General features: G+C 40.0%; 2 protein-coding genes across 5 annotated transcripts; one reads left to right on the forward strand and one right to left on the reverse strand.

The window, feature by feature from the left end:
• The first annotated feature begins 1,732 nt into the window (after positions 1-1,732).
• On the forward strand, positions 1,733-18,540 carry LOC115779232 (GRAM domain-containing protein 2B). 4 transcript variants are annotated; one of them, XM_030727774.1, is made up of 13 exons: positions 1,733-1,976; positions 11,035-11,208; positions 12,475-12,538; positions 12,635-12,707; positions 12,795-12,898; positions 13,010-13,108; positions 13,315-13,386; positions 13,727-13,795; positions 13,910-14,006; positions 14,407-14,496; positions 14,876-14,975; positions 15,461-15,568; positions 16,207-18,540. In XM_030727774.1, the coding sequence occupies exons 1-13, from the start codon at positions 1,885-1,887 to the stop codon at positions 16,223-16,225; spliced, it is 1,161 nt and encodes a 386-aa protein (XP_030583634.1). In that variant the 5' UTR covers positions 1,733-1,884; the 3' UTR covers positions 16,226-18,540. The 4 variants fall into 4 exon arrangements, with proteins under 4 accessions (XP_030583634.1, XP_030583635.1, XP_030583636.1 ...); XM_030727775.1 differs by having other exon boundaries at positions 11,035-11,193; XM_030727776.1 differs by lacking the exon at positions 1,733-1,976 and adding an exon at positions 7,734-7,842.
• A 1,087-nt stretch (positions 18,541-19,627) lies between these two features.
• Positions 19,628-22,313, reverse strand: lim2.2 (lens intrinsic membrane protein 2.2). The gene is made up of 5 exons (XM_030728101.1): positions 22,222-22,313; positions 21,018-21,240; positions 20,533-20,673; positions 20,123-20,257; positions 19,628-19,764 (listed from the first exon to the last, which is right to left on the reverse strand). The coding sequence occupies exons 2-5, from the start codon at positions 21,193-21,195 to the stop codon at positions 19,694-19,696; spliced, it is 525 nt and encodes a 174-aa protein (XP_030583961.1). The 5' UTR covers positions 21,196-21,240; positions 22,222-22,313; the 3' UTR covers positions 19,628-19,693.
• Between the last annotated feature and the right edge of the window lie 1,178 nt (positions 22,314-23,491).

Genomic DNA, 23,491 nt, shown 5'->3' on the forward strand with positions numbered 1-23,491 from the left:
ATTGAAAGCCACACACTCTCACATGTCAGTATACAGTAGTAAGATGTGGCCTAACTGTAAATTATCTGGATGTTTGGCTTATGTTTATTCCAGCAAGCTGCTGTTAACACCACCTTGTAATAAGAATTTAGGGTCACGCAGAATAATACAGATATTTCCAAACTAACAGACACCCTGGGAGGCTGGGGCTTTTGTGGATTCTGAGTCACTGAAAAGTTCCTCTTTCGTGGGATAGACTAGGTGGTTCCCCTCTTTAGTCCGTAGTAATCCAGCTCATTATACTGAAGAGCCAACACAGAAAAGCCCGCTACTGCCTACACCGCATGTACATCCCCCAAGTACACGCTTCCTTTTGAAATGTGATTTCCTCCTCTCTATCTGTGTTGTTTCCTGGGAGAGGGGATGGAAGGGAAGACCGGGGGCTGGCTGGTGTAGGCCAGATTTTGTGAGGGTGGTGTGTTTGCTGCGTCATGCGGCAGTACACTGCCTTTTCTGTTCATAGTAGCGTGGCAGCGCCTGAGCTGCCAAGTGATGTCAAAAAAAAAAAAAAAAAAAAAAAGCTTTTCAGTGCTAAGATTTGCGTCCACATTTCTCTAAACTATGAGATAAATTAGAGGGAAACTCTCTAATAAAGGCAACAATGATTTGTCATGATGTGACGAATCAGTGACATCAACAACCTATGAAAACATTACTTTATGTTTATAGCATGTATTTATTTTCACCTTTTTATACAGGGTGACCCCTCACAATCTCAGCCATGAGGCTTAGAGTCTGCTTGATAAAACCCTCACACAACTTTTTCATTGTTGCTCATCATGTCTGATCACATGAACACACAGTCAGTTCAGTAAGGAGCCTTCTGTAACATATTCAGTTTTTTTTTCTACACATACATTAGTCACATGTAACACACGTAGCCATCCAGTGTGATAACAGTGTGGCATGCTGACAGACTAAACTCCTGCCTTATGACATTGGTCTGCTGACTACGTGTATAACTTTGCCATTTGTTGCTGCAGATGGTGCCTTTTTCTAGTTGGGGGGAGGGAGGGGGTACTTAGTGAAAGAATTAGTGCCTTGCATAGCTGCATGTACAGTGCTGGGCTAAAATGAAGTGGCACGTACTGCAAGAAAAGATACCAAGTGTTAAATTATACCCTTCTGAGTTGCTGTGCTTCCTCTAATAAGATGGCACAAATTTTCATTGGTCTCCTAACTCATTGTGAATAGTGATATTAAAGTGAATTTGCTTCATAGTTTTATGGATGCCAGCTCAAGCCAAAAAAATAAATAAAAATAAATATTGACTAGTGGTGACACAACTGCTCTTTCTGAAAGAGATATAGTTTCTGTAAGTTTCATCATCACACAATAAACTTTAGCGTTCTCCTTGAGGATGAAAAGCAGTATGTAAAACAGCAGGCTGTTTTTTACAAGTTTAGTGTGATGTGACACTGTTGTTAAACCACAGTGTGTTTCCCCCCAACCCCAAATGATCACACGTGAGATGTTAAAAGCGTGTAAATCATTGATTAAAAAGACTATGCCAGCACAGCAACGTCACAGGTCCCTATTTCATATTGGTCTCGCGATAGGGACGACCCAATTTCCATAAAAGGTAATGGGCGGTCGCCGCAAGACAAACTACCCCATTCTGATTGGACGATCGGGCTGACATGACCGTTTTTTCCTCATGTGTTACCGACTGTGATTGGTCCCTTGACTTGGTCCGATTTAAGCTCATTATCTTAATCATCCGTGGCTGAAGTGGGGAAGAAGAGGGGGGCCGGAAAAAAAAAAGGCAGAAGCAAAACAAGAACGGTGGAGTTTGGTGTGGAGAGTCGTTTCTACACGAATCGACCACCACTGGCTGAGGGAAGAATGCTTGAAAACAAAAGAGAGAGGTTGAAAACTTTCCTCAGGAAGATCGACGAGAAGGCCATTGTCAGAATAAAACACTTCATGAAAGAGAGGTAAGCGGAATGAGTGCGATGTGGCTAACTGAACCGTTATCTGCCGGGTGAGCATCATTAGAGAGTGGATGCTAACAGTCTCTTTGACAGCAGCTTGTTCCATAAGATTTGATAGTTTGGGGTCATGTTGATGTACTATTTAACTCAAAGTGTTAAATACGTTTAAAGAAATGGTTTTGGTTCAAATGTGATGATGCCTGTTAGTGGGGACTTTTTGCTAGCATGCTAGCCATTCGCTAGGCCGAAGATATGCTGATATTTAAATGAACTAAAGCTAACGTTACAGTCACAGATATTTAAGCTGAATTAATGCTGCCAAAGGGTAAAAACACTAAAACACACTAGGCCGCAGTAAACTGTGGCTGTCGGTAGTGCTTCTTGGTGTACATTAGTACAGCATATTCTGAATGAACCATAAGAGTTAAAAGTATGTTGTTAGCTTAGCCACTGACTTTGCTGGTAGCCTGAGCATCTGTCCCCATTCACATATGTTTCTTGGATAACCATAGTAAAAGTGTTTTCCAGTGATAAAATTAAATTATTTGGCCACTAATGCCGCAAATGTTGGGTGTTGAAGTGAACACTGTGCTTTAAAACTAAACACTAATGTGTGAGGTGTAGTTTTACACGCTGGGTGTGTGGTGTAATTTCCAACTGTTGTGTCATCGTTTTTTCTCATTTCCAAGAACACAATAGTCGACCCACATTGGCCGTGTGATGTTTGTGTAAGTTGTATTAGTAAGCGTCAATAAACAGTATTACCAGTGGGAGAGTGGTATAAACTAACCTTGTCCAGACCTAGTAGACTCTTAATCTCGTCTTTGCCTATTGCTCAGAAATCATGACTTCATCTGCTCACCAGTGTGGGTCAGATTGGTGAGCAGATGAAGTCATGATTTCTGAGCAATAGGCAAAGACGAGATTAAGAGTCTACTAGGTCTGGACTAGTAGACTCACCAATGTGGGTCAGATTGGCATCACATTGGTTCTTTAGTCATCCTCACAGATAATCCAGTGCTTTTCAGTGGGCAGAGGCACGTTCAACCACCACAATCGCTAGTACACGCTTTTAGTATATTGTGTGTGTGTGTGTCTCTCTCTCTGCCCCTCAGAGAAATACACAAACACACTTGTCACACGAAGTATATCCAAGTCTGTCTTCTTAGAAAAAACTATTTATAGCTCCTGTGAGTTGACCACAGGTGGTACATGGTATTATATAAATGCTTCCAGTATTTCAGTGTGAGTACTCCATGTCCTCTGAGCACTGCCTTTAACTTTCTTCCCCTTAGATGGCCATTTGTTGGAGTGCAAGAGTCTACCCAGCTATAGTGTCCTGCTGGTTATCAGTATAGCTATGTTGTGTCTGTAGCATGGCATGATCTGTTTCCAAAACACACACTTGTTATGGCTGGATACTGTATTAGAAAACCAAAACTATTAACTTATGAATGCAACATCCAGCCAGAGCAATTAAATCCCCTCCACTGTTTTAATATCCAGAATGAAAGCAAAAATATCAAATTTATTAAATGTGCTGCTTATTTTCAAAAAAAGTGATTGAAATCAATAATTGAGTGAAGTGCATGCCTTTACAACGGGGTGTGTGCCTTTACACAGGTTACATGCTTCAGAGCTCATTGTAACTTATAGTTGTTTTGCGTATTGGCTTTGCTTCTAATATAGAAAAACCTGGTGTAGATTAGCTGCAGTGTCTGAGTGTAGGAGCCTAGAATAGTCTGGGTGGGGCAGCTATGGCTCCAGAAGGATGCTCCCAGGACAGACCTTCCTTGCTGTTGCTGGCAGTGAAGCCTGTGGTCTAAATTATGCTGTAGGCATACTGGGAAACCCAAATTTAAAGGATGAAAACCACATTTGCAGGACTTTCTATCACTAAATGAAAGGTTAAAGGCCAAGTAGGTGGTCACATTAGAAGCTAACTGTTGCTTCTGTCAGTCGAGTGCTAATGATCACTCCACCTTTTCGCATAGCCAAAATAGGTTACATTTTTCTCAGGTCTTTCACCTTTTTGGTGGTCACAGTGGCCTGGAGAATTCCACCTAAAGCCGTGTTCATCGGTCAGTCTAATTTTAGACACGACTTTATGCAGGCTTATCCACATTCTGCTCAGCTTTAAATAGGAGAATAAGATCTGGTGTAGCTTTCCAATGACAGAATGACCTCTGTGTAATCAAAGAATTTGAAACTCAATATTTACTTATTTTACAGTTTATTTTATTTTTTAAATTTTTTTGGAGAGGGTGAAAACTGCTCATCAGAGGCTGAAGGGGGGGGGGGGGGGTAAGAGCAGTTTCCCACAGAATTAGACTGTTTTGTGGAGAGAGCAAGGCAGTGAATGTGCACGTGTTCAGGAAAGGAGACAAATTTGTGCTTCTTTTTTTTTTTTTTTTTTTTTTTTTTTTTTTTTTAAATCACTACAAAAAAAAAACAACCCTAAACAATACAGTAATTATTTCAGTGGTCACCTTCCTGGACTACAGTTGGTAATGGTAGTCTGGTTCTGCAGCCTCTGTGAGCTCAATATGGCACCAGCAGAACAAGGATTATTCCTATCACCTACAGTCCATGTTGGTGGAAGTGCGGCCTGTTCGGCTGCAGGGCGTGAGACTCACAGCTGAATGACATCTATGGCTGTCACAACAGCACCTTGACCAGCCTGCCTTTAGACAAACATTAGATTGTTTGTTTGATTGTTAACAGAATTTTCAAAATAAGAGTGCAAGGATATACTAATAGCAAAGCTATTGTGTTGTTTCAGACAAATGTAAAATACAAATAAATTGCAAAATGTCCTTGTGCAGCCATCAACATAATTAGCGCCCCACACAAGTGAAGTGTATGTGTGGGGGCACACTTTTTCTGAATTGAAATTTAGAAAAAGCAAAGAGTTTTATGCAGTGTGATGTTTGAATGCATATATTGCATTTGTGCATGTATTTGTACTTGTCATAATTTTAATGTTGAGTGGGATTTTTTTTTTTTTTTTTCCCCTAGCCCACACCACCACATTATTCTCCCTGCTCACCTGCTAAGACACTGAGCACTCTGTTACCTTGAAGAAAGAACCTCTCTGTCTCTGACTGGTTTACATAGGAGGAAGTGGGGAGAGATGCTGTGTGCACAGGGCCACGTGATGTTTCCCACTGAAACACACACACACTTATTCTATAACACTCTCTGTTCCAGTTGGCACACACACGCTCACACGTTTCCAACAGACAGTACTGGCAGGGTGCCACAGAGTCAGAAATTTTGCCATGGCCACTGGCTTGTTTCCCTTCCTTTACTGAGTGCTCTACTGAAGCTCAGACACACACACACACACGCATACATGCAGACACATTATCCTTTTTAGTCCAACCCAGAATATTATTTTGGGGCATCTTTGACATTACAATTAACCCTTATGCCCTCCTCAAATTTTGCACCCTCTGGACACCTTCTTGGCAGAATTGTACAATTTTGCCAAGAAGGTTGTCAAAGTAGTTGCGATGAATTTGTGTGTTGCATACTAGGCTATGATGGATTACAAAAGATTATGGTTTTAAAATGACATGGTTCATTGAACACAATTGCAAAAATCTCTTATGCTCTAACTAAACGTGTTTGGTTGGTCACTAAAAATGAGCAGGTCACATTATAAAAATTATCCATGGGTCTCCAGAAGATGGCACTCTTACTCTTACATTTTGTGGTTTTAATTATTCTTAGCTGATCTTCAAGAGATTTCAGATATAAAGCGTCTCTGAGCCTCGCATGTGAACCTTGGACTCGTGGAAAAGTATTCTGTACTGAAGCAGTTTTGTCTTAAGGCAACTTACTGGAGACCAGCTGACACATGGCTTGATGTCTGAAGCTGGACTCTTGGGATCATCTCAGGATAGTAAATGAAAGCAGTCTATATCCCAAGGAGACGTTTTGATGACTTGAATTACCTATGCTGGAGAAATTGGTCCTCGCCTCTAGAATTCACTGATGTTAATATGATTATTATATTGAAAGGCATTTCTTACACTGTTTCATGTAAAACCGTGCACACCACCAGCTCTGTTCAAGTCTGTTCAGTTGGTTGACTTTTTCTTTTGCTAACGTGAACATAAATGGCAGTTTACCATCTACCAAACAGTGTGAAACTTGATCTGTTGATTAAAATTTAGGCTTCTTGTCACTAGGACAAATTGAGACATTAAGGGATTAATGCACATATCTGTTGTATGTGTAGGTGTTATCTTTATTTGGCTTTGAAGTGACTTGATTAAGGTTGTTGTGTACGGGGTTTGTTGTGGGATGCTGTATAATCTGTTAAGAGTTTTAAAAAGCAGGGTTAAAGGGTTAAACGGCAGCCCACTGCCCAGCTGAACATCAGTGAATGACCTGCAACACTGAGATTTTTGTCTTGTTTCACTACATGAGTCCTGGATATAAACTGTTTTGATTTTGATATTAAGGGCGCAACAAATTAATAAGGATTCTCCCTGTGTTTGCATGGGTTTTCTCCGGGTACTCCATTTTCCTCTCACAGTCCAAAGACATGAAATTTATGGGTTAAGGTTAATTGGAGTTTCTAAATTGCCCATAAGTGAATGTGAGTGGTTGTCTGTCTCTCTGTGTTAGCCCTGCCTCTTGCCCTATGACAGGCTCCCCTAAGACAGTATTTAGTGGCATACACATTTGCCTAAATGCGAAAAATCCCAGAAGCAGTTCTTCATGGCACATAATAAGGTAGGCATCTAGCTGGAGTTGCATTTCATTTTTTTACCCTCACCTTTGCCCATTTGCTCAGGTGACACTAAAGAGAAATCATTACGAAACAGAAATTACTGGCACTGTAATGGAAAGAATGTAATCTCCATTAGGTAAATATGTTGCTATTTGAGCGTGTGTCATCCTATAGCTCTGCTCCAAGAGGCTCCCATTGTAAATGCTGCAACCAGTATTTAGACAAGGAGTGAGATATCATGGCTAAATTAGGCCTGAAGTCACATGTTGGACTTTATCTGTTTCCCTTAGTGTAATGCATGTTGATGTCACGGGTATAGCAATAGTCTGTTGATGAATAACCGCCCTCAGCTGGGATATGTGAATGTAACCAGACCCTAGTACATTTACAGCACTCATATCTATTGACCTCCTTTTAAAATCATAAGCTTTTAAGCGCCCCCCCCCCCCCCCCCCCAATCAAACGCAAATGTTCTTACATTGAGGGCCCTGTGCACATTCTCCACAAAGACTGAGTTGGCTATTGTCATGCATGTGATGCTTCTAAAGCCGGGTCCCCATTGTTATTGAGAATAGGGCATTGAGTTTTGATGTTTGCCTTTCTAAACTAAGAATAACCTGGCAGTGTTTCTCTCTACCCCCACATTTTCACCAACTGCCTCCCACTGTTACTTGTTTCCATGACAACACACACTAAGACTGTATTAAAAAGGACAGTGCTTGGGAGGGGATTTGGGGGTTTGAAATCAAATTACTTTTTTAGTTCATTCACTCTGCAGTTTCCCATTCCCTGTCCTGCTGCATCATTTCCATCTTTGGCTTTGACTTCGTGTTGAACTCATCAGCGCTTTTGGCCATTAGTGGGGGAAAGGAGAGAGGGGGAAAAAAAAAAAAAAAAAAAAAAAGACCTTTAGTCCCTGGTTTCTGATTTGGCTCCTAACTCACAAGGTCTAAGTCCAAAGGTTACTGCCATTGTTATATTTGGCTGTCTTGGCCAGAGGTGGCTACAAGCTTTCAGGGATTGTGGAAGACCAGAGGGGAAAATTTAGTTTGTCATGGAGAGACCGAAAGGCTTGTTGAATGAACAGAGTGCTGTGGATTCTCATTGCTCTGAATATTTGAGAAGGTAAGACGCACAATCAAATCTGCTTACTGATCTCAGCTAGTCCTATTCAGTCTGAGCACAGCTATCTCTTGGCATAGTGATGTAAGATACTTCTCTCTGTTCTTAAAGCTACTTTGGGGGGAAAAAAAAAAAAACTTGGAGATCTTTGTTATACTGATACTCTGAATTATTTTCAATAATCTGCTTTCCCAAAGCAATTTTGAACAAGTTGATTTTTCTCAGATCTTCTCTAAGTCCTGGAAAGCCTGCTAGCATACCAGTCACCACCAATCGCTGCTAGTAACCACTGAGACATCTGTAATGAGGGATCTTTGTCTGGTTGATGGTAGTAGAAAAAAAACATCCAGATGAAGAAAAATATCTGTCAGCAATCTTTCACAAAGTATCCCATCATATCATGTTCTTTATATAGTAGCTTTCCCTTGACAAATAGTACTCAACAGTGAGTTCTGATGAATATATCTCCATAACTTTGTGCATGTCTCTTTTAATCTGCTGTTTCAGAGAATTTGATTGTGGTAGTTGTAAAATGTCTGGGGTGATAGATTTTTACAAAGTAGTAATCCAGTAGTTCAAAAAGTAGGTCAGCTGTTAAGATCTTAGTCTGATCAATCCAGTGTGCACCCAATGGATTTTTTTGTTTTTTTTTGTTTTTTATAACACTGTGTACTGACTCACTAGCCTTGATTGCTTTGGCCTTGACATTTTTATACTGTAATGAGCAAGTTTCTTCCATTGAGGCCTGCTTTATAATCTTGGCATAAAATTTACCTGTCAAACAAAAAAACATGAAATATTTCTATTTTTTTTTATTAAGGTTTTAATTTGCTAGCATAATGAAGTTAAAAGGTTCCAAGAAACACTGATAACAAAGTAATACAAGGGCTCAACAATGAGAATATTACAGAAGAATTCAAATTTCAAATAGGCTGCACTGTTTGAAGTGTAGGAGTGCTTGTGGCTTCCTGTGTTACAAAGGAAGCCGCTTTAACCGTAATGGTTTTGTTAGCTCTAGGGGAAGTCTCTGAGAATGTCATACAAGCTGGTAGAGTTTGAACAATGCCTATATTGCTTTGTTGCCTTAACCTCTGCCTAGTAGAAAAGAGTGAAGTGAGCATATTTGAATACCTGGTCAGCAGTTCAGCACTGGTTATGAAATGGTTCTAACAGTGTGCTGCTTTTGTCCAAGCAGCAGCCACATTAGATTACTTGCCCCAAGTTTTCAAACCTTTGGTAAATATATTTAAGTGTTTTTTTTTTTTTTAATTGTTTTAAATATAAAAAAATAGATGCTGAAATTATAGCTCTACTTGTTTGATTGTAAATGTGTTAAATAATAGAAACACAAATACTTCCTGAGCTGGAGGTCAATTTCATTGGGGTTTTTTGTTTGCTCATTTCCTCACCTTTGTCCCAGTAACACAGGTCATGCTAAGAGAAATCATTACAATGCAGAAATTACTGACAGTGTTATGGAAAGTAATATAATCTCTACAAATCATTACCAGTGTTTAATGATATTAAATGTGCAACTGGATAATTATAATTTAATGCTGCAGGCTGTTCCTTCATTTCAATGCATTGTTGTTTTTTGTTGTTTTTTTTGTTTTTTTTCTCCGCCTTGCCTTCATTGCCTGAAGGGAGAGATGGATATTGAACCACTTTCTACATGGGCTAGTGTTTTCATCCCACAAGAATTTGCTGTCATACCATAGCTTTTCTTAATGAGTCTCCAATCTTTTTCTTTACCAGAAGAAATTCAAACAGGATTTTGATTTGGATCCTGTTGATCAGCTGACTTTGTGTGGGTGGGGCGATTTTCTCCAACATGGCAAGACACCACAGGCATGTCATTGCCTGTATTGTGCTCTGCTGATTTTTGTATGTGTCTATACATGTGAGAGAGAACAAGGAGGGGCTGTGTGCACTCTTGTCTGTGTTTGGCTTTGGGGGGAGTGGTTGAGTTTGACGTCACACACTGTGGAGTGTCACACCATTCTCATACAAACTGCTTCCTCTTTGCTAGCACATTCAGTAAGTAAGTAAGCGGCAGGGTTGGTTTTTTTTGTTTGTTTGTTTTGTTTTTTCTTTTTCTCTTCTTCCTCCTCTCCTTCACTGGAAGGATGTGGTAAAGAGCTCTGACTTAAAACTCAACTGGAACCACACATGGCGCTTTAAGGGGACTTTAAAGACCTTTCTTTTGTCTTGGTCAACTTCTGTGTTTTTTGTGAGGCTTGTGAGCAGAGCTGATAGAGAACGATTAGTACTATTTTTTTTTTTTTTTTCTTTTTCCTCCATCTTTTAGAATAGGAAATGCCTACTGTCAGTAGGTATATGACTTTTCGTTCATCAAAGCGGTTTAAATTTAGCAGGTAAGTAAATTGTTGCAGTTCACTTCTATGTTGTCTTTGAACTAGAGGTGGAGGCTTTACCCCATCTTGTGTAATGTGTTGCATGTTTCAGGGATTTCAGGATGTTGTAAAGATTCTTTCAATCTGCGTTTTGTTTGTTCCTGGTCAAGGACAGGCCATGACCTTTTTAAAGAACATATGGGCTATACAGAAGCTTGTAGCCTTCTTTTTTACAGGATTCTTTATTGAAATGGCATATTTGCAGAGGCTTGTCAGGTTGAAAGCTGAACCTATGTTAATTGGGTTGTAAAGCATCCAGGAGGCACTTCTGTTCAACTGTTAACAATCTTAACAATAAATGTTAACAATAAAACATTTTCACTTGGAAAGGGTTACCATCTGCAACACATGACGATTGTCTCAGATACCATTCTAGCCGTTAGAGAAAGGACTAAGGGATTTGTCAAAAAAATAAACAAGAAGCTAAAAATACTCAGTCAGTGTAAACCCTGCACGCACATTGTACACTCCAGTCCAAAAGTATTTATTTTTGCGGTAGACTGAAAACATTTGAGTTTGACGTCAGCAAATCAATAAGAGACAAAAGATCAACATGTCACCTTTTATTTCCAGGTATTTACATCTGAATCTGATACAGTTCAGAAGACAGCACCTTTTGTCTGAATTTGCTCATACTTATCCTGTGAAGTCATTGTCTCCTAGAAGACTTTTTAAATCCTTTGTGTGGACATGAAAGTGTTTCTAAAACCAAAAGTTGGCATGTGGCTAAATTTATACTGTCTTTCTCCTCACCCCCCACCCTCCCCCAAACTTATTTCAGCTACCCAGTAGAGAGCAGCGGTGACGGGCTGCCAGCCAAAGTAAGAAAAAGCAGGAGCACCTTAAGCAATGGCAGCATCAAGAAGTTGGAGACGAGGAAAGCCTTGAGTTTAGAGGCGGCCCAGCTCGAAATCCAGCAACAACACAAAACCCTCACCAGGCAAGCACCTGTTAGGTAGGATTCATGGGGAAAGAGTTGTAATTACAGTAAAGCTAAAAAATGGTATTCTGTGAATGTTAATTACAGCCTGATGCAAAGATATAGACAGTGACCCTAGTTTTCTTATTTGGCCTCTAGTCGCCACAGAGGGTTTGAATTGAAGCAGCAGGAGGAGACTGAAATGTAGACGTGAACCGTTTAAATTTGCTTTACTATTAAAAACGTCAAATTCTTAACTATATAACAAATGGAAGCGCTTACAATTACTCATTTGATGTTATGTAGACTCACAGCTATTTTGAACATGGATCACAAGGCCTGACCCCCTCAGGCATAGCTTACACATGACCACTCACCCCCCCCCTTTGTAAGCTGTTTTCTCACATGATTCAAATGCATGAGTGTAAAAATGAATCGCAGTCCTGATTTCTGCTGTTGTCTGCTTGTGTGGGCATAGAGAATATTTGCTGTCCTAAAGCACTGAAAGAGTTTTTCACTCCTACTGAAAGAAAAATGCCACTAATGTCAGAACAACTCTTCACAAAACTTTTATCTTATATGTTGTGCAAAATGATTTTTATCATCATCATCATCATCATCAATATCATCATCATCATCATCTGCTGTGATGGCTCTGTAAAGATGTTGATAAAGATATATTAAGTGTTGATTTTTTTCCCATTTATTAGGCTTATAAATAAGCCTGTAAATAAGTTTTTTTTTTTGTTTGTTTTTTTTGTCGGCCCTCGCCTTATCCCGTAGCTTAATAGTAGAAGAATGTGACAAATTTGAAGCTGTGGCGCTCTCACGCAAACTTCATACAGACAGCTTTCACTTTAAAGTGCTGTGGTAGTGGAAAATGTATCAAGGGTGTGTGGGAGCAGTCTAAGATATAAATTGTCCACAAGTTGACGCTTGCTGAACAGATTTTCCATCAGTTATTACGTTTACCTTTTAAGGAGGGTAACTGTTATCTTCAGTAAAATATTATTTCAAAACACATAGTTACTCCATCGCTGCCTTTTTGCTCCCCAGCTCTGTGTTTGTATGTGGTTGTCAAAGGAAAAACTGCAACTCAAGATGCCAAAACATAGTCAAGAGAATTTTGCATATTTTTCCCTGCTCATTTGGCGCAGGTGCTATCAGGGAAGGCTCGCCTGAGCCTTCTAATCCAGGGAAAAGTCAGGTTAGATGTTGATTGTGAATACATGGTGCATGTGGGTAAAATGATTTATTTACTTCTTTTTTTCTTTAAACCAACTCTGCTCTTTTTGTTTGCAGGGCACAGACGTTTGATGTTGACAGCAAAGGCTTTGAGAAGACCGAGGGCACTGGCTCACAAAGTGTAAGTTCACCTTAACTTTAAAGCTAAACAAATGACAAAAGTATTTAGCGTTAATTAAATAACAATCCAATTTTGCTTTTTTGTTGTTGTTTTTAGAGTTTCAGAAAGCACAACAAGACATTTCACAAGTTGTTTCCAGACATTCCAGAGAGTGAAGATTTGATTCATGGTAAGTTAAGAAAAATGAATAAAATGGAGAGCCAAATGAAAATAAACAAGCTGAATAAAACCGAACACTTTCCTTCTCCTCTCCCAGCATACATCTGTGCCCTGCAGAAGGAAGTGCCCTACCATGGTCGGCTGTACATCACAGACACCCATGCCTGTTTCTTTTCCTCAGTTTTACTTAAGGACACTAAGGTAGGCATCAGCTCAGGCCTGACGCTTCATTCTTTTTGGCTGATTGTTGGATTTGACTGTTTTTTTGTTTTTTTTTAGGTCTGACCTTTTTTTGTGTGTGTGCTTTTGCAGGTAGTGATTCCAATTTCCTGCATTAAAAGAGTGAAGAAGCAGAATACAGCTTTGTTAGTACCCAACGCCTTGTCAATTCGCACCACTGAGGGAGATAAGGTGAGTTTCTTACCTTTAGCCTCACACACTTTTTAGATAACATATATGCAGCCTGTTTAATGAAAGCCAAATGTCAGCCTTGCTCAGCATTGAACTCTGATTTATACGTAATCCAGTCACTGACTGGGTGACCTTTATGATGGAGGTTTTTCTGCAGGGGCGATGGCTCATGTTCATTCTGTTTTCTTTATATTCTCATTGTGCAGTACCTCTTTGTGGCTCTGCGGAACAGAGAATCCTGTTTTCAGCTCTTGCGTTCAGTCTGTCCTCAGTTAGAGGTGAGTAGCTAAGGTCAAATGTTGGAATACTAAAAGTCAAAAGTTGTGTAATGGATCAGTGTTGTAAAACTGTAGAGGGAAATCCACTCATTGTAAGCATTGAAACGGTTGTCTTGCAAAGATTGTGCTTTTCCAGTCTTTTAAGATCTTTGCTGTGGCATGGTTGAGAAAATGTACTGTGTTGCAATGCGTTCAGGCTGACTAATTTTGCAAATGAGAAGGGTCAACAACCATGCTGTTACTACCCTCTTTGTTTAGGTACAATTTAAATAAACCTTTTCATATCATGCAAAAAATCAAATTTGTCATAAGTGACATGTTTTGAATTTCTCTGTTTCAGGATGGCAGTGCAAACAGTAGCCCTCTCTTCTCCTCAGCTGAAACTAGCTTTGATAAGAGCAAACCTGTGGTAAGTGATTTACTGCATTTTAAAACCATGATTGTTTTTACACCCACCTTGTTACTGAAGTGTTTTTGTGTGTGTGTGTGTGTTTGCGCGCGCATGTGTATCTCTTACTGACAGAACTCCAGCCAGTCCAGTCTGGACGACAGCTTCGACCAATTCGATGGCTTCAAGTCTCAGACTTTACAAGACAACCCAGTGCTTAGACCACATAAAGGTGAAAATTCAACACACATCTCAATCTTGCACACTAATATAAAATGAGCATGAAATAATGTATTATTTCTTAGTAATTCATAATGCGGACACCCATCTCCCCTATGTTAGTCTTGTCTGTTCTTTCTGGATGGCTGTTCCGAACGCTATTTCGTTGTATTATGATGGAATGTCGTTATATAATTTGTTGTATAATGATTAATTTCGTTGTATGTATAATGACAATAAAGTTCTATTCTATTCTATTACTTGGAACAGTAAATTGAAAGTCCTGTTAATCCTCAGCTGACAGCACTGTGTGTTTGCTGCTCTCATTTCATAAAGAACGGAGATCAGGGTCTGATACAAATCCACTGACTATCCCCCCCGCGCCCCCTCTCTCTTCCTCCCCCTGCTTACAGAGGCAGTACCTAGTGTAAATGGTTCCTCTATGAAGAGTTTGCATATGCAACAGAGTGAGAGCTCATCAACAGAGGAGCTGTCTGTGTCAGGTAACAAACACCAGTTAACACTACATTTGGCTTGGCTCTGTGGTTTTATGCTACCAGCATTTGCAATGCTACCTAATGCTGGTAGCGTTTGCAGTTGTCCATAATTATCAAGTTTTGAGGACCTAAATTATAATATCACAACTGCTTTGTTAGACATTAATATTTGAAACCTTACACAAAGAAAAACCTACTGTTTCCATTTTAAACTTTTTTTAATTAATATTATTGCCAAATTACTTTTTTCAACATCTCATTCTCTACAAAACTATGCTTGATAATATAAAAACTAACTGCGTGAATGAATAATGTTCAAATAGAAACCTTGGTGTTGGTGTTAGTATTAAATTCTGTTATGTTTAAATTTCCTTTTTCCTTTCAGGTGGATCCTGGGTGTGGAGTGTGACTGAGAAAGCAAAGTCTCTGGTGGTTCACAGAGAAGCCAGCAACCTCAACACTCTACTCTTCATCTACTTGATTTTGTAAGTAGTACCTTCTCCCCCACCTGTCTGGCTTTATCTACTTCCTTATCTTATGAGCTTATCTGAATCTGCCTTTCACTTCCAAATTCTCAGGCTGTGGAGGGAGGAAAAAGGTCAAAAGTGGTTCTAAACCAGATAATATTGTAGAATGTTATCAAAAAAAGGTCTAGCTTACCAACTTATGTGATTGATTCATTTGTGTTTTTTAATTATTTGATTTTTGTTAGTTTTCCCCTTCCCCCATCAAGATTTTTAATAATAATAATAATTGCGTATTGGCAAAAACTGCACTGGCGCCAGTGTGACTTGTATAGAGGCAGAGAGAGTCACTGACTTCATAACTTTTTGACTGTTTTTAAACTGTAGCACAGATTAAACAATATGAAAATAGTTTTCTGAGCTGCTTGTTCAAGAATGTGTGGGAAAGTGTAGCATGAGCTATTTACCACCTTGGCAGTGAATGTGACTTATGGTATATGTTGTAGGGTGCTGCTGCTGCTGCTGTCTTCGGGCTACATTGGTTTGCGTATCGTGGCCCTGGAAGAACAGCTGACGTCTCTGGGCGCACTGCCCGAGTTCAACTTACAGAGCGGGTAAAATGTCTCTCCATTTTAATTTTGTGTGTTTTGAAAAGAGGGAAAGCTGCAGCTTGAGATACCAGAAGAAAATCTGACTTATCCTAGGTGAACATACAGAAAAGATTATTACACAGGTTCATATTGCAAAATGCAGCTCATGACTGAAGACCTAGATGCACCTTACATCGTTCATGGCATTTTCATACTCGTCAGAGCAGCTAGTGACCCCCAAATGCCCTATGGATGATGGCACTGTCCTCTGGAAGAGAGCACTCCCATCAAGATAGAAATGCTTTATCACAGGATAAAGATGATCACTCAGAACACTTGTTTACACTGACCCTTCTTTCTAAGGGACTCAAATCAGAAAGTAGTTCCGTTCAATCATCCTGAAACATGCTGTTAATCTACTTGAGGGGTCAGCGCTTTAATATTACTCTTGTCTTTACATTCATCACTAATTCTACACTGTTTGCACAAGTGCTGTTATCATTTTGATGGGAATGTTGAGAATCCAATCCAGTTAATTTACATTTTGATCAAGAGTTTGCTTGAAGGAAGACAAAGTTAATAGTGCAGCTGAGCAAACAGAAAATTAATTCCTGTAGTAGGTGCAGCCTGACGCACTTAACAGTTTCCCTTTCTTTTCACAGGTACCGACAAGACACATAACAATCAGTGACTTAAGGAGAGATTGGTTGACTCATGATTGGAAGATTATTTCTGCCTCTTCCCAGCAGAACCAGCCAGGGAACTTCTAATGTACTCAGACTTTGCTCTCAGTGTGGCCTGCGCTGGTGTCTAAAGGAAGAGTAGCCAACCTGTGCAATTTTAGACACTTGTTGACTTGAAGGGCTATACTTCCTCCAAGTGCAGTGAACAGAACAGCAAAAGAAAAGGACATGCCACAACCTAGTCACATAGAGCCAAGCCAAAATGTATACACACACACACACACACACACACACACACACACACACACACACACACACACACACACACACACACACACACACTGCCTGGTTGCAGCGTGTCTGTTCAAACCAAAGCCAAACGGCTCTATCTTAGCAAGGTGCCACATTAGCCAGGCTGATGGGCACGCTTCTGGCAAAAACTGTTCGTCATCTGTGAATTTCTGTTGTTCTCTTGTCCCTGAGCATGCATTCTTGAACAGGGCTGTACCAATAAGCATTAGCTTGCTGATGATTCCACCTCACCACTTGAGACGTAGTGCTATGCATAGCCAAAGATACACACACAGTTCACGTCTTTTGCATGAGTGTATGGAGATAAAATGATGTCTTTCTCTTATTTAGCCCTCTATCAGCAGTGCTGTCTCTTTAAATTCAGTAACTTTCGGGTACTTCTCTTCAGATGGTTCTTATATCTCTAATCAGCAGTGGGTTGAAATGACGATGGCTAAAATCCAAACTTCAGATCAGCCCACAGAGGCTCGATACTTTCCTGATGGTCTTATCCTTTCTCTCTTCGTCCAGTCAGAAATGATTGCAGTATTACTTTTCCTCGTCTTTGGCATGATTTAAACCTGTTTAATGATCATTGCTCAGAGGTTATGTTCCTTCCAGGCTCCACTGGATGAATGCATCATCAATGCACAAGTACAATAGAATATTAGGAAGCTGTCTTAGGCAAAGATGTCTTTATGCACAGCTTTTCTCTGACTTTGGTCTTCAGAAGTAGATTTCAGACCTGTCTTTTTGATGTCCAGTAAGTGCAGACCTCTCTGACAGGCCTCTTGAGGACCAAGTGACATTTCTAGAGTTTCTTCAGGTTATTTTTAAGTAGCACCAGTGATATATTTCTAATGTAGGTGTCTGGGAAAATGGGCACTTGACTGATATTTGCGTATTCTTTGTCACCTGAAAAGGAGCTTTTTGTTTTGTTTTGTTTTTTTGTTGTTTTGTTTTAAAAAAAAAAAAAAATAACCACATTTACTGTTAGGTCCAAGTTTATCAAAAGCAAAACAAGTGGTCCCAAAAAGAAATTTCAATATGCAGCAAATTGTTATGCATGACAAAATGTAATTTCTGTGTGCAGTTTTTTGGGGTTTTTTTAAAAGTGGAACTCGATGTTTGTGGTGAAGAAATTGTAAGAAGAGGAGAAAATTTATGTGAGTGAAAGAAACGGCTCAAGCGAGCAAGCGCACTTTAAAAACCTGTGGTGTGCCTGTCACAATCCAAGATGCTGTTTGGATTGAGAAGAAATGGCAAAACTGGTGTTCTGTGGTATCTAAAGGTGCTTAGACCTTTTTTTTTTTTTTTTTTTGTTTGTTTGTTTTGTCAATTTAAGAAAAATTGATTCACTCAGGGGTGGTGGGGCGCTACCTGCCATGTGGTTATGGGTTGTCAACTTTTCTTGTCATTTCAGTCTTGTGTGTACAGTGGAGTTCACAGTCTGTACATCTTTGGTGGTTTCTCCTGTAGCCCTTTGAGAAGGAAAGCGGTTTCATTGAGTTCACTCAACTTTACCAATTGATCAAACTTTTCATTTTCTAAGAATGCTTGCTCTTTTCTTTTTATTTCTTATTTTTTAAACTGCCCCCCACCTCCCTCCCATATGATCGGTTTCAGCTAACATGCATATCCATCTCAGTGATTTCACCCTCCTTTATGAAAGCTCTTCTTGACCAGGTGTAGTGAGTGGTTTTACTTTTGCTACATTCTTATTCAGGAGAGTCCGTCATGATTAGTTAAGGTTATTGTCATGCCATATACAGTACTGTCAGTTCTTATACTCCTCCACTTGGGGGCAGCACACACAAGTACTGTCCTCGAAACTCATTTAATTCAGTGAGGGCAGTAGTTGTGAGGTTTTGCACTATTGAGTGTTGTAAATAATTTTGTATCATTTGTTAATGTCCTAATTCTACTGTTGTCCCATATTTATTTTCATTCTGTGTAGTTCAAAGTAGTCTCTGTGAGATGGCTTTGCTACCGTTTAAAATAAATCAGATGTTTCAAAATAAATTCTGTGATTTTTTTTTTGTTGCCTTTTTATTTGGAATAATTTGACATGATAAATGGATGGAAAATATGAAGTCTGGGAGTGGCGCAGGTAACTTGGATGGTATCCAGCCTAAATAATTACACACCTTTAAACCCACTTGCAATTCATGTCAGTGTTTGCTGAGAGATTTGTCTTAACCACTGCCTCCTACTTAGGTTTTACTAGCATGCATGCATGCATGCGTGCAGCGAGCATTTTAGCTTGCATTCAATAGAATCAGGAATGAGTAGTAACTGGAAACCCCGGGCATGGAAAAATACAGATTCTTTAGTTCATATGCAGATTATTCATGATTGAGCCAAAACCTGATGGCTGCTTGTGTCTAGGTGGTGGAAACATTAAAACTTAAAAGAATGCGCTGAATAGATTTCTGTAAAGATTCTGACACTAAATGCAGCCTCTTGATATGAAGAGCAGCTAATTTTCCTGGTAGTATCAATCAACACAGTACTTCCTGTTAAATGTGTTTACCTTTAGATATTGATGTAACTTACGTCTGGCTAGTTAGGGTAAGTGTGTAGAATCCAGTGTTAAGAGATTTATATAGTAGCTAACAGGCAGAATCCAGATTTACTGAAACCTCATAATTCACTGAAAGCCTGAGTGACATAACTTTAGGAGAAAGGTCCCTCTGCTTGAACAGTGCTGTTAGATACCTCTTGTATGTGGCCTTAGAGCATCATCTAGTGGAGAATCTGTCACATAACCTTCAAAAGAGATTCTTAATTTCAGATTTTCACTTCCTGGTTGAATGAAGTTGTAAATGCACTGGAATGCTACTTTTGCATCTGGTTTTAAATCGGTAATTCATACAGTGATTGTTTCTGTATTTATATTAAAGTGAAAGTGCCTCTAAAATTGATCAGTGGTGTAACAAGTGAGACCTGCCCTAGGTGACACATGGTGTCACATGAGCTCAAAAGCCATTAACCACAAAAACACACCAAAAACAAAAAGTATGGTTTCTTAAAGCTGAGGAGGGGAAATGATTGTTGAATTGATATTGCAGTGAAACAAGAAATGAATCTATATTTATTTATTCTATTCTAGGTACTCAAGCAGCAGTGACATGCATTGCAACAGTCTGCAAGCTGAGCAGCGTGTTTATGTTGTTCAGCTGTCCGGGTTATTTGAGGGAGCAGGTTCTGCAGTGGTCCGCTGATAGGCGCAGAGCTGAAACACGCCTAAAAGGAAATGACATGCAGATATGAATTTTAATAAATATTTTTTTAAAAAATGTTGCTGTCAAAAGAAAGAAAGCTTATTAAAAGCACTGATTGTTACTAAGGTAGAAAATGGCTGCATAAAAGAGATGCCAAGAACAGAAGTAGCAGCTTAGTTTACCTATATATCCCTTGGCTGCTGCCTTGTTACTGTATCAGAGAGAGCACCAAGTTTGATATTTGACTAAAGTGTCATACTGGACACAGACACTGAAACTGTGATTTTATTACTGATAAAAAAGAAAAAAATAAAGCCTCTCTCTAATACGGTCTGCTGACAGCAGCTGTAATTATAAACATGACAAAAATAAAAACACACCTGCTGCAAAGGCCAAAATGATGGCAACCCAGCCTATGATGTAGGACCAGGAAAAGCGCCAGTCCAAGAAGCGTTTGCCAAAGAAGGTAACAGTCACACCGGTGTAAATTGCCAAAGCCAGCAGAGCGAGAAAACCTGCGAATAGAGCACACACACACACAAAAAACACCTACCGAGTAAAACATGAAGACACAAAGAGCTGCACACTTCATTGAGCCCTTTCTGTTGCCCCAGAACAGAAAAAAATCAACACTAGAAATTTCATTTAATTAGTTTGAACGAATAAAATGTTCTGGATGATTTATACAACGGGAGGTGATCCCAAATTAGCTCCCATTGTAGAAAAGCCCAAGACAGGGAGAACAGCCTGATGCAGGGCACATTTTGTGATCCAATCACTCTTTGTTTACCTGACAGGACGAGGGCGATGCCACCTGTGCGGACTCTCCTGTTCTTGGTGCCATTAGTGAAGGCGCTCAGCCCGAGCACCACGCCGGCGAAACAGCTCAGCACAGCCAGCAGCATGAAGGCCCGTGTGGCATCCCAGAAAGCTGGAAATGAAAAAGACGAGTATGCATGTGCAGATTATGCACTTCATGTCTCATCATTAAGTATCAGGTAGAAATCATGTTTAAAGTGACAAAACCTGCCACAATTTTGATGATATCTACAGAACCCTCATGACTGTTCTGTTAAAAATAGGCAGCTGATTAGTAGTGAATGATTGCATTCTTTTATTTCAGCTTTCTGTGGTGACCTAATTTTTCTCCTCTCCTCTGTTCTCTGTTGCACCATGTAAAAAAAATCTGCATATATTCAAGCAGTTTTGTTACAATTACATTTATGATTGTTATTTCTCTTGTCTAAATGCCACTTTCTGAAGTAAGCTACTCACCTACAGTTATGGTGTGGGCATGGCATTTGTGGTTGATGCAGAACCTCCAAAGCCCCTGATTGGCCGAGCTACCAGAGTATCGATACTGCATCCAGAAGTCCGTTGCTGTAGAAACTATGAGAAGCACGAGGGCGGCAACACCACAGAGTGTGCCTCCTCCTGCTAAAGTATACAGCATTGTGGAGACTTCTGGGAAGAGACTGTCCCCCTAAACATTCAGTAGCTGCTCGGGGAAAAGAGGACAGAGTGGGAAAAAGTACATAATTCAGAGTTTGTGGATATTATTTAAACATTCATGTCGTGAAATATCAGCTGCACACAGTCATTAAATTTTGGGAGGGGGCTTTGTCTTTAAATTTTCTCTCCTTTGGACCCTTGAGATCCCCAGATGATCATATAAAAATGCAACAAAACTGAGCTCTTCATCTGCCATTTCAACTAAAGATGCCCATTACACATCTACATCTATTTCTACTAAGACAGCAAATGGCTGGCAAAAATGTGAAGGAATGCAATCTCTTTCAAAACAATTTAAAACTCATTTTCCTTTTTAAATATTAAGACATTATCTTTTAATGAAAAAAAGCCATGTACTGTTTAAAAATGAAATCTCACATCACCACATCAGATAAGCAACTGAGTCGTGCCTTTAATCTGATTCTAAAATTGGTCGTATCCAAAAAAAAAAAAAAAGCACTTGACTCAAACTGCCGTATGACAATAAGCTTGCCTAACAGGCAGTTCAGAGCTATTGTTCATCGCTAATTCCCCTCCGTGCACCACAAACTAATCTTCCATTACTGAGCAAATGAACTGTCAGCACTGCTGCTCTCTGTCAGCCAGCCAGTAAACCCGCATTTACACCACACATGGACTTTTCCTGAATTTCTCACAGCAGAACTCTAAAATGATCAGATTCCCAAACATCCAAAGAGTCCCAAATGTGCCGGACAAGTAACTTGAACCAGCATCAGGGTCCCAGATCCAGTTTGTAAGCTGTACAGATCCTTTCCCAGCTAAAAAAAACAAAGAAGAAGAAAAAAAGCGCTGGTTTTGACACTTCCTATCTTCTAAATCTTTGTAGGTCTTGCTGTTCACCAAAAGCAGGTTTGTCCATTTGCTTTTTAAGGCCTCAAAGAAGCTGGCTCTTTCCTGGCTGAAACACTAAGTTAAGGTTTGTTTTTCGTTTTTTTTTTACTGATACCTCTGATTTGGCTGGTCCCTCTCCAGGTTTGCTGGCTGTAACTGTGTGCGTATCCTTTTTAAGCCCCCGTACCTCTGGCCCTCATTGTCCACTGCACAAAAGAGGGAATGATCGAGCGCAGCATGTGAGTGATGCTAAATCCCTCTCTTGCTCTCTTCTCTGCAGTTGCCTCCATCCTTTCATCACCCCAGTGCATCTCTAAACTCCTGCACTTGATCTTTCTCTGTGTGCTGCAAAACTTCCTATCATTCCTTCCCTCATTTTTCAACTTTTACTCAAAAATAGTTAATCGGAAGTGGCATGCTGTGCAAACGTATAAGTTTCTCTTCTATCAAAGGCCAAAAACTACACTACTGCAACGGCAGCAATAGGAGTATGCTGGATACTCACTAGCAGTCCTATGTTGGCAATTGCCCAGAGGAACAGAGGAAAAGTTGAACTTGTGTGCCCCCTGCACTTGCATATAACTGTGTTCATTTTGCACCAGCCTATGTGCACAGGCACTAAGATCAGTTTCAAGCAGTGATGTACATTCACTAGCCATTTCATTAGGTATATTGGTTCCACTGCTTGTTAATGCCAATATCTAATCAGCCAATCACATGACAGCAGCTCAGTGTATTTAGGCATGTAGACGTAGTCAAGATGACCTGCTGACGTTCAAACTGGGCATTTAAACGACTTTGAATGTGGCATAGAAACTGGCGATTTTCCCCACAACCAGAGAATGGCAGGAAAGCAGAAAATATGGTAGGGTCAGTGAGCAGCAGTTCTGTGGGTGAAATGGTCTTGTTGATGCCAGAGGTCAGAGGAGAAAGGCCAGACTGCTTCAAGCTGTCTGAATGAAACAACCGTTCATTGCAACCGAGGCATGCAGAAGAGCATCCCTGAACGTACAGCACGTCGAACCTTAAAACAGATGGGCTACAACCACAGAAGACCACGCCAGATGTCACTCCTCTCAGGAAATGGAATCACCAAATTTGGACAAAATATGATTGGAAAAAATGTTGCCTGGTCGTGATTTCTGCTGCAATATTTTGATGGTAGGGTCAGATTTTGGCACAAACAACATGAAAGCATAGATCCATCCTGCCTTGTGCTAATGTTTCAGAGTGCTAGTGGTGGCATAATGGTGTGGGAGATATTTTCTGGCTCCTTTAGTACCAACTGAGCATTGTTTAAATGCAGCCTACCTGAGTATTTTTGCTGACCATGTCCATCTATTTATGACCGCAGTGTGCTCATCTTCAAAGCTAGAATCAGGTCA

The sequence above is a fragment of the Archocentrus centrarchus genome, chromosome 4 (assembly GCF_007364275.1).
Source record: "Archocentrus centrarchus isolate MPI-CPG fArcCen1 chromosome 4, fArcCen1, whole genome shotgun sequence".
Lineage (NCBI taxonomy): Eukaryota > Metazoa > Chordata > Actinopteri > Cichliformes > Cichlidae > Archocentrus > Archocentrus centrarchus.